This window comes from Vipera ursinii (genome assembly GCF_947247035.1).
Source record: "Vipera ursinii genome assembly, chromosome: 5".
NCBI classification, from domain to species: Eukaryota; Metazoa; Chordata; class Lepidosauria; order Squamata; family Viperidae; genus Vipera; species Vipera ursinii.
This window is the reverse complement of record NC_139518.1, coordinates 79,131,669-79,143,164: the sequence shown is the minus strand read 5'-3', so window position 1 is coordinate 79,143,164 and position 11,496 is coordinate 79,131,669. Positions and strand designations below refer to the sequence as shown.

General features: G+C 40.4%; 1 protein-coding gene across 1 annotated transcript; it reads right to left on the bottom strand.

Moving 5' to 3' along the window:
* Nucleotides 1-26: 26 nt before the first annotated feature.
* Nucleotides 27-7,069, bottom strand: DNAJC9 (DnaJ heat shock protein family (Hsp40) member C9). The gene is made up of 5 exons (XM_083364833.1): nt 6,881-7,069; nt 2,986-3,126; nt 1,950-2,204; nt 1,298-1,384; nt 27-411 (listed from the first exon to the last, which is right to left on the bottom strand). Exons 1-5 carry the CDS (start codon nt 7,058-7,060, stop codon nt 301-303), a joined length of 774 nt encoding a protein of 257 aa, XP_083220959.1. The 5' UTR covers nt 7,061-7,069; the 3' UTR covers nt 27-300.
* Nucleotides 7,070-11,496: the final 4,427 nt, after the last annotated feature.

The following is an 11,496-nucleotide window of genomic DNA, read 5'->3' as shown; positions in this document are numbered from 1 at the left end:
CTGTAATGTTTCTGGTACACTTCTGAAAACAATTTAAATTTAACAAGTTTGCTCATTTTTTTAATTTTAAAGGTTTTACATTCAACTCGTGAACAATATTATTCTACAGAAATATAGTATAGTAAGGATTTGGTTCAAGGTTTCTGTGCAGAAAGGCTATTCCTACAAAAAGTTCACAGCTATTTTGCTGGAAATTTGCTAATTGCATCTATAATCCTGCAGCACTTTTTGTTTTACATCAATTAACTGCTGAAAGTGTGCTGCAAATTAGGGGTAAACGAAAACCATTTATAAAATCAGTCATTTTTTAGCAGTTGCTTTCTTTCTTCCTTTTTTGGGTTTGTTTGCATACTTTGCTTCCATCCCAGCCAGAAAATCTTCCATTTCCTTTTTTCGACTATCTATTCTGCTCTGTTAAGTGGAATAAAAACAAGTTGGTTAAAAAAAAAAAAGCAAAATATTAGCTTTCTATTATTAAAAGCATTTACAGCTTCTCATTTAACAACTACCTCAGATTGTGACCATTTGCAAATATGGTAATAAATGGTAGTAAAAAATATTAATTTTCTTAGTAATGTACACACTTACACCAACTTTTTGCACCTGAGAATATACTCCTGAGTGAGAATAGTTAACACTGGCACAATGCACTACAGAACTTTTATCTGAGTGAGACGGTAGCAACCCGCCATCTTTACAGTATCTCTCTCGGTCACGTATTTGCTTAGCTACCACTTTGCTTAATGACAATGAGGGTGTACAGTTTGTCAAAATAATTCAGAAACTACAATAGCATCTACGTGAAAGTATTTAAAATAACATATGCAGACTTAAATGCAGACTTAAAATAAGTTTGTTGGAAGAATCAAAACTACTGTTTAAAAATTACAAAGGAAGTAAGTGTAACATCGATGAGCTGTTGTTATCAATGCCGCTTGGGGGTGTGTGTGTGAAAGCCCTAATAAGCAGGCATATACATAGAATGAAGGCTACTGCTAAGCTTGTAAGCCGCCCTGAGTCTTCGGAGAAGGGCGGGATATAAATGGAATAAAAATAAAAATAAATAAATAAATAAATATGCTACAAAGATCAGAAACAGATTCCCGGGAGATTATTGCTGTGTTTTGTATAGGAAAATCACAGTCAATTTGGAACCTCCACCATAGATCAAGAAGTAAAGTTCTTTGTCCCAATGCAAGTCACTGTATGCTAAATTTTGACATTTTATGAACTCTTTGATCAGTTTAGAAAGGTTTCCCCCCCCAAGGATCTTTTAAGCATCTTTTCATAATCTTACTTGAATTAGTACTTTCAGATCATCATCTCCTTCCCCAAGTCCCATTTCTTCCTTGTATTCTTCTGCCTCTTTAGCTTCCTTTTCTGCCTGAAAACAGCAACAATACGGAAATGAACTATCAGCTTCTTTCCTAATCCAAATCACCACTGCAATTTATTTAGCCTTTAAGGAAATATTCCCACAGCAACCATTCTTTGGGTCAAGGTGGCCAAAACCACGCAGGAACTTTTAATAAAGTGAGGACCTGGGCCTGAATCCCCAGGAATAAATCCAAAACTTTAATAACTGTTTTTAATAAAAAAAAAAACTTCAAATAAACACATATGCGTATTCTGTACTTGTCACTGACTACTAACTTTAGATTATTTTCATAGCTTTAGAATTTTTTTTCTAATAATCACTAGAATGTAAGATAATACAAAAGGGAATTAAGTCACTTTCAAAAATTCCACCTTGATTTAAAATATGAGGATTATAATGTAAATGGTAAATGCTATATACCAGGGGGTCTTCAAACTTGGCCCTTTTATGACTTGTGGACTTCAACTCCCAGAATTCCTCAGCCAGACCCCTGCTACATACATTGATATATTTAGAATTATATTTAGTGTTACAAGCTTTATTAATAAATCTTACCACCAGTTAAACATACCCTTCTTTTTCGTCTATTTATCTTTCTCTTAGACTCATTTACAAAGGATTTATAAGATGAAACTTCTCCAGAATCAATAGCTTGTTGAATAATCTGTCTTATTCTTGGTTCATCTGTATAATTAACACATAGCACAGAGTCCATGATTTTGTCCATATCGCCTTTAAAGTCTTCATATGCGGCTTTAATGTCCTCCAGCTCTTCTGTGGAATATTTGTATTTCTTTTCAAAATCTTCAATATCTTTTACAGTTATCTAGTTGGTTAAAAAAAATATTAAAACTTTTTTTGCGAGCTTAAGTTAGAAATACTTTTTTCTATTCCTACATTCACTATTATTTAAAAGGTTTTTCTTTTCCTATTGTTCAAACTTATCTGAACTGAATCTTCAGTTGTGTGTTGGGGGGAGAGAGCACAGGGGGGGGGGCTCAGCTAATCTCAATGTACACATGTTGTACTTTGACAATAAAGGTTTATTATTATTATTTTATTATTCATGAAATAAGAAGGTATTCTGTATGTGGAGTCTGGAGCCAGAGAAGACAGTCACAATTTAAAATTGGCAATTTATCTAGTTCAGCAATGTAATCACTGCTTGGAAGAAGTTCCTGTGAGCTTTGAGCTGAATATTTTCCAGCTCTATTTGGAGATTCTAGTGTGAAGTCTGGGAAGTTCAGACGCAAGACCCATGTTCATTAGTAACTTCAGGAGTTATTTGTATTTTGGCAGGAATGGATTTAAAAATTAATATTTTCTGCCATTTGTACAAAACTCCAGAATTATCAGACTGCTTCTCTTTAATTATAGCTTTCACTAAGCCTTCTTTATTAAATTTGTTTGCTGCCCATGTCGGGAACAATGAAGTAATGAAAAAAAAACAACCTAGCAACCGGCTTTAGATCTGATAAGAGTCCATCATAAAATGATATATTGTACAAAAGTTACACAATCGTAACATACCGTATACAAAATGTTAACTGGAAATAATTCTGGGAATTCAGTTATATAGTTAGTATACAGTTTTAAAAAAAACCCACTTTTTTGAATAGCAACCTCCAGTATTCATCCCAGTTACGATCTTGGGTCAACACAGTTGATTCCTCATCCACGATCCCTTGTTGATCATATAACGCCCGCTGTTCCTCATCACTTAGTACTGTGTACACCTTGCCAAGGATCTAGGAGGATACCAGATAAATACTCCAGTAAATGGCCTGCTGCCTTCTTCTTGCCTTTTCCAAAGGGCCTATTTTAGGCCAAGGAAAGTTACATTATCATAATTTTTCCTAATAGTAAAGTAGTAAAGCTACTGAAGAGTTTTATCATTTTGTTAAGTACAGTAAATTGGGGCCACTCTAAGTAAGCAGAATTTAAACTTTTTAAAACAAAACAACTGAATCTTCAAAATATATTGTTTGTTCTTCAGATGTATAAGCTTTTTTTAAATTATAAAAATAACAATTTATTCACTGCAAGCAGATTTATGCTACTTCAATTGACTCTAAGCAGCCCACAATTCATAGCCAAACATTAAAACTACAGGATGGTAATAGTGTAATTAAAACTACAGGATGGTAATAGTGTAATTAGACAGGGCAGGCCACCATAAGAATCTTGTGAAAAGTCAATTTATGTTCCCCTTTGCTTCTCATATGGGGTTGGGGGAAGGGGTTCAGGAGGCATAAATGTCTACATTTAGTTTATGATTGAGAGGCAGAGCCCTGCAAATCACTATAGCAGGTAGAAGTCAAAAACAGAACACAAGCCAAGTTGCCAAAACTTTTTGTTTTTAAAATTAACTTGTGGGATGGACAGGCAAGAAACCCCTGAAGGACATGCTTTCTGTTTCATTCAAATAAGGATGCTTTTATGGGTCTGAAACGATTCCACCACCAATTGGGCATATCTGGGATACTTCTGCCCACCCACGTTCCTCTTCTTTTATGTCACAAGCTTGGAATGGCACGAAGGCTGGAGCCCCACCTCCAGTTTTTCCTCTCCCCCCCCCCAATCACCAAGCCCTGGGAGGTTACATTAAACCAAGCTAGCCTGAGAATGTCAGTTAAAAGTTTAGTGACCCAACCAGAACCTCCACAAGGCTAATTGCCACACTACAGTAGTGGCCAAAATTGTGGAAACCTTTTGGGAAAAGTGTATATTTGAGGTTTGATGGCTAATAACACCACCACTACCATAGAAAAAATGATATACAAACATTATCACCATGTCGCTTAATACTTACATTAACATGAGTTTTAGCCCAGTTTAGTCTTTTCAACTTTGAGAGAGAAAAGTGGCTCTTTTCATGGAATTCTAGATTTTAGGCCAAATTCTTGCAGTCTGCGCCGAACAGTCCTTGCACTCAACTTCACACTGCATTTCTTTTCCTGCCTTTACCAGTGTGGTTTTGTAGTGACCGAGTCTCCTTATAACCCTTCAAAAACTTAGAAATGCCACCTTTGGTTACGTTTCCACCAATTTTTCTTCTAATTTCTTTGTATCTGTAGCCTTGTTCACTTAATAATACTATTTTACATCGCGACCAGTCAACTCTTGGCAGAATGCAGCCGCGCGAGTTGTGATGGGAATCTCCCGATACTCCCATGTAACACCTCTTCTCCGTGAGCTGCATTGGCTTCCAGTTGCCCTCCGGGTGAGATTCAAGGTGCTGGTGATGACCTATAAAGCCCTAAATGGCATGGGCCCGGATTATCTAAGGGAACACCTGCTGCCAGCATCAATTTCCCATCGTCCTGTGCGCTCCCACAGGGAGGGCCTCCTCAGGGTACCACCAGTCAAGGATTGCCGACGAGCGATCCCCAGGGGGAGGGCGTTCTCTGTGGGCGCGCCTGCCCTATGGAATCAACTGCCAACGGAACTCCGGATTGCCCCCGACCTTCGTTCACTTCGCCGGGACCTAAAAACCTGGCTCTTTGAGCTATCTGGTGTGGACTGAGGGGTTTAATGTTTTTAAATTGTGATTTTAATTTTTGCGGCTAGACTTAATTTAATTTTAATTTTATATTGTATTGTTTTTAAATTTTGCCTTGTAAACCGCCCTGAGTCCTTTGGGAGTAGGGCGGTATATAAACCGAATTAATAAAATATTAATAATAAATGAAAGAACACCAAAAAAACCCAACCAAGTCGATAGCGATCACATAACACACTGACAAATGTCCTCATCTCAGCTTCAATACATGACATCAGAATTGACTTGGGAGGCCAGTGTGTGGTGTAGTTGGTTCACATGGTGTGGTAGGATGGAGGGTCTGTTGTCACTGTGTGTTGGGGGGAAGAGAGCGGGGGGGGGTCAGGCTCAGCTAATCTCAATGTACACATGTTGTACTTTGACAATAAAGGTTTATTATTATTATTATCAGTAACTGAATCCTACTGTGATCGGATTGGCTCATTGCAAAAACAAGACGACATCTGATTGGCTCTCTAAACACTCATGCTCATTGGCTCCAATCAGATGAAGGAAAGCTACCTGGTATCAACCTTAAGCAAGTTGTGCTTCCTTTTTCTGGTTATTTGGCTATCTAACGTTTCACAGAACGCAGTACAGATAACTGAACAAACTACGTTGCATTACACTGTTATTTAAATGATCTTTCCACTGACGTATAAGCCATCAAACCTCAAAAATACACTTTTCCCAAAAGGTTTCCACCATTTGGGCCAGTACTGTAAGCTATACCTGGAATAATTTTATATATTCTCTCCCATTTGTATCCCCGGGTGTCCTCTTCCTGGTGTGGCGACTGGAAACGTTCCACTTGCTAGTTGTCTCTTGTCTCCGGCAAGGGGCCGCACAGTACGGCCTTTGTGACACTCGCCAATATGGGTTTTGTAGTACTGTCACAGCGGCTAACTCTCGTGGGCTTTCTTGTATTTTTACATCTGCCTTTTTCAAACGGCCTCAGCGCAGAATGGGATGCCACACTAAGCTTTCCAATCGAGTCTCCTCCCTAACCACTAGGTCAGGGGTAGGCAACCTTGGCTCTTTGGTGACTCGTGGACTTCAACTCCCAGAATTCCTGAGCCAGCATAGCTGGCTCAGGAATTCTGGGAGTTGAAGTCCACGAGTCGCCAAAGAGCCAAGCTGGCTCAGGTATTCTGGGAGTTGAAGTCCACGAGTCGCCAAAGAGCCAAGCTGGCTCAGGAATTCTGGGAGTTGAAGTCCACGAGTCGCCAAAGAGCCAAGGTTGCCTACCGCTGCCCTAGGTCCTTCCCAGGTTAGCTTTCCCCGAGGTTAGCCAAGGCTGTCGCCTCTTTAAGCAAGTCGAGAGCTTTGCCCGGCCTTCAAAACTTTAATTTTAATTGGTTTTTTTTTTTTACTTTTTCAGGGATCGAGGTAATTTTTTTAAAAAAATTGTTTGTAACTTTTGTATCCCTTGTTTTAATTACCCTGCAAATCGCCCTGAGTCCTTTGGGGAAAGGGCGGTATACATAAATCGAATAAAATAAATCAGGGGTCTTCAAACTTGGCCCTTTTATGACTTGTGGACTTCAACTCCCAGAATTCCTCAGACAGGTACGCTGACTGAGGAATTCTGGGAGCTGAAGTCCACAAGTCATAAAAGGGCCAAGTTTGAAGACCCCTGAAATAAATCAACTGAAGGCAGCCAAATAAAGCTAGTCCTGCAGCTTTCTTCCACGATAGCTTGCCTCTTGCGTCTGCCAAGATGTGTGTTTGTGTATCTCTCTCTCTCTCTCTCTCTCTCTCTCTCTCTCTCTCTCTGTGTGTTTTAACTTCCCAGTCTAACCTGCAGCCCTGGGATTTCCTGGTGGTCCCCCATCCTCGTGCTGGTCCAAACTAACTCCCTTTACCCCCGCGGTAAAAAAACAAGGCAGGCTCCGGGGGCTCAATGGGAAAATATAACAGCTTCCCCCCCACCCCAGCCCTCCCCCGGAGCTCGGCTCTACCTGGAAATGCCGGGTGGCACGCTCCTTATCAGCCGGGTCAACGCGGTCGGGATGCACCCGGAGCGAGAGCTTGTGGTAACCACGGCGGAGCTCATGGGCCGACGCCTCACGGCTCACGCCCAGCACCTGGTACAGGTCGCCCGTACCGAAGGCCTCCCGGCACAGCTCGAACAAACCCATCTTTTTTTTATTTTTTTCGTTGTTTTCCCTCCCTTCCCTCCCGCGAAACAGCCCTGGGCTCGCTGACGCGCAGGCGCGATGGCGACACCGCTGCCTCTTCTCGCCGGCGCGCGCGCCCGGCTTTCCCGCCAACTCGCGGCGCCCGGCTTTCTCGCGCCACTCGCGCCCCTCCCCCTTTTGCTTTTTCGGCGCGCGTCAGTAGATGTCGCAAACAAAAGGGAGTCAAGGAAATCAAAGGACCGGGCGCGTGAACCGTAGAGATAAGAAAGGGAAGAGGTGCGCGTCCGCTCCAGGTCGTCTTCGACTTGCAAGCACAATTAATAATAATAATAATAATAATAATAATAATAATAATAATAATAATAATAATAATAATAATAATAATAAACCTTTATTGTCAAAGTACAACGTGCGTACATTGAGATTAGCTGAGCCTCCCCCCCTGCTCTCTCCCCCCAACACACAGTGACAACAAACCCTCCATCCTACCGCACCATGTGAACCAACTACACCACACACCGGCCTCCCAAGTCAATTCTGCATAAGATTGTGTTGAGCCCAAACCTTCTGTTGTCGAGACATTTGTTAAGTGGGATATTTGTCCCGTTTTACGACCTTTCTTGCCACACTTGTTAAGGGAATCACGGCAGTTGATAAGTTAGTAACCTGGTTGTTACTAAGTGAATCGGGCTTCCCTGTTGACTCTGTTTGTCAGAAGGTTGCGAAAAAGGGATCAAATGACCCCAGGACGCTGCAACCATCATAGATGTGAGACGGTTGCCAAGTGTTTGAATTTTGATCACAGAATCATGGGGATGGTGCAAAAGCTTGTAACCGTGAAAAAGGGTCATAAGTCACTTTTTTTCACTGCTGTTGTAACTTTGAACGGTCACTAAATGAACCGTTGTAAGTTCAGGACTCAAGTCGATTAGGAGTGATTGTGCTCTGCTTTCTGAGCAATTAATGTGAAGGATGGGTAGGTCTGGCTTACTGATTGTCCTGGTTTAGGGCTGCCAGGCAAGTTTGCTTGGAAAAAGCCAGATGATCACTGGAGGAGAGCTAAAAGGGAAAGTTTGCTCACCCTAGCTCAAGGGTAGGCAACCTCGGCTCTTTTATGACTCATGGACTTCAACTCCCAGAATTCCTGAGTCAGCATGGAGTTGAAGTCCATGAGTCATAAAAGAGCCGAGGTTGCCTACCCCTGCCCTAGCTGCTTATTTCAGCTTCGTTTTTTCCAACCTGGGGCTGTCCTGGAAGCCCTGCTGGTGCTTTATTCACCATGGCTTAAGTTATTTCCTAAGTAAAAGTATTCAGTACAGATAGTCCCCGAGTTAAAAAAAACGTCAAGGTTCCCCCACACATGCGTGCTAGTTGTTTCCGACTCTAGGGGCTGGTGCTCATCTCCATTTCAAAGCCGAAGAGCCAGCGCTTGTCTGAGGACGTCTCCGTGGTCATGTGGCTGGCATGACTAGACGCCAAAGGCACACGGAACGCTGTTACCTTCCCACCGTAGTGGTCCCTATTTTTCTACTTGCATTTTTACATGCTTTCGAACTGCTAGGTTGGCAGAAGCTGGGACGAGTAACAGGCGCTCACTCTGCTACGCGGCACTCGGGATTTGAGCCGCCAAACTGCCGACCTTCTGATCGAGTTATAACAGTTCATTTAATGTTCATTCAAAGTTACAATTGAAAAAAAATGACTTATGACACAACCGTTGCAGCATCCCTGTGATCATGTGAGCAAAATTCAGATGCTTGGCACCTCACTAAAATTTGATTGTTGCAGTGTCCTGGGGTCACGTGATCACCTTTTGTGCTCTTCTGATAAACAGTCAATGGGGAAGCCAAATTCATTTAATAACCGTTTTATTAACAGCAGTGATTCACTTAAAATGTGTGGTGATTCACTTGTCTTGCTTAGCAACAGAAATTTTAGGTTCAGTTGTGGTTGTAGGTCAAAGACTACCTGTAATTATTTTTCTGGAAATGTCCCGAAGTTGTTTACAGTACAAAATATTTAGAATCTGGTAAAAAGCTTCAACGGTCTTCATTCAGAGCAGCAGCATAGGGAAATCAGAGACTCTGAATCCAAGCAAAAATTCGTCTGAAGAGGGCTAGGGCTGCAGCCGCCAACTTTGAACTTGGATTTCAGTCTCTTGGTAACTCCGCTTCAAAATGCTTCTTTAACTGCTGAGCTTAGCAAAGCACTTTAGAACAGTGTTTCTCACACTTGGCAGTTGTGATCTTGAACTCCCAGAATTCCCCAGCTCCTATCTTAAAAGTTGCCAAACATCTTAAAATTGCTATAGTAATGGCCAAAATTGTGGAAACCTTTTGGGAAAAGTGTACAGTAGAAATGCCACCTTTGGTTAAGTTTCCACCAATTTTTCTTCTAATTTCTTTATAACTGTTGCCTTGTTCACTTAATACTATTTTACATCGCTTACTTTAATTTTATTACGTTTTACAACCTCACTATTTATTATTTATTTATTATTTGGATTTATATACCGCCCCTCTCCCGAAGGACTCGGGGCGGTGTACAGGGCAATTAAAACACTATATACAACACATAATATACAAAAATTAAAATAAATTAAACCAAGTAGCCCTAGACGATAAAACACGTTCTAAAATGTAAAATGTAAAATTTTAAAAATGAAAGAACACAAAAAAACCAACCCAACCAACTAGATAGCGATCACATATAACATACTGACAAATGTTCTCCTCTCAGCTTCAATACATGACATCAGTAACTGAGTCCTACTGGGATCTGATTGGCTCATTGCCAAAGCAAGATTGACACCTGATTGGCTCTCTAAACACTCATGCTCATTGGCTACAATCAGATGAAGGAAAGCTACCTGATATCAACCTAAGCAAGTTGTGCTTCCTTTTTCTGCTTATTTGGCGATAACGTTTCATAGAATACAGTACAGATAATTGAACAAACTATGTTGCATTACATTCTTTATTAAGTTATCTTTCCATTGATGTATAAGTTTACGGTACTACTCCAAAAAAAAAGTGGTGTTATTAGTCATCAAACCTCAAAAACACACTTTTCCCAAAAGGTTTCTACAATCTTGGCCACTACTGTAAGTGTGAGAAACACTGGTTTAGAGTATAATTTTTTTGTGTGCAATATAGTTAATAAAGCCATTGAAATATAAAGTCTGAAACACCACCATACCAGTTAGACTACCTCGTACCACATTTGTCAACTTTACCTTCTTAAAGCTTGAAAAAATGTGTTTCTCCTTTGAAAAAAGATCAGACACAATGAAATATACTATATATTTCTTGAAAAAATGTATGGCATTGTTAGGCATATGGTGATAGCCTACAATTTTGGGTTGAAAATATATTAACCATGATGTTATGTCTTTAAGATGTTAATTGGCCAATGGGTGTGTAAGTGTTCTCATGGCCATAAGAGGGAGCTAGTAACATAGCTTCTCTCTCTCTCTCTCTGAATTCACTGCTCTCTACTATTACTGTTTTTGCTCTGTTACCTAAACTGTGTATTGACCTCTGGACTGGTAAGACTTTGTATTTTGGATTGCTACTTGGACTGTTTATTTTTGACTGTGCATTTTTGTTCTTACACCATCTCAAAAGTAAACTTTATTTATTTTTTATTTTAATCCCATTTATATCCCGCCCTTCTCCGAAGACTCAGGGCGGCATACAAGCTTAGCAGTAGCCTTCATTCTACAGTATGTATATGCCTGCTTATTAGGGCTTTCATACACCCCCCAAGCGGCATTATTACAAAGTCAGCTTAATTGCCCCCAACAATCTGGGTCCTCATTTTACCTACCTCGGAAGGATGGAAGGCTGAGTCAACCTTGAGCCTGGTGGGATGCGAACCTGCACTAATTGCAGGCAGCTGGTGTTACTTAAGGAGGCATTAGCCCACTGCTCCACCAAGGGTCTTGTAAAACTACTTTTTGCTTTTACAACTCAGTGTACTCTTGTGTTTACTGTGTGACTCTTACTGCTCTCAGTACCCTTCCTTGTCTGTGCAACTCTTTGGTAGCACAAGGAGACCTCTGCACATGTTTATGAAACCTTGTTTGTGCAAAAAAAAGAGGTTCACTAGCCATCTAGATTATATTTATTAGATTGTCTATTTTATTATTGCATGCCCAGTCCTTTAACTTAATATATTTATTTTTGCTAAATCACCATGCTTGAATACTGTTTCTCATCTAAGAATTACAAACTGGAATACAAAAATAAAAAGAATGAAAAATCATTATAGTAGCAAATCAGATAGTATCAATGACCAGGGAATGCAAGAATGCCTTGGTTTTGAAAACTGAATTATGGAAGAGGCAAATGTAGTTTTAAAAGTGAGAAAGCAATCAATTAACTGCCATTAGCTACCAGAAGTTAGTTCACACCCACCCCCAGATACTAACAGTG

Bases quoted from the DNA above. Each gene is read 5' to 3' on its own strand.
- DNAJC9 (XM_083364833.1), bottom strand. From the start codon at position 7,060: ATGGGTTTGTTCGAGCTGTGCCGGGAGGCCTTCGGTACGGGCGACCTG. The intron at 1,385-1,949 runs GTATGTTTAACT...TGCTGTTTTCAG, and splicing joins TAAATAGACGAAAAAGAAGG to GCAGAAAAGGAAGCTAAAGA. The intron at 412-1,297 runs GTAAGATTATGA...TCCACTTAACAG, and splicing joins ATCTGAAAGTACTAATTCAA to AGCAGAATAGATAGTCGAAA.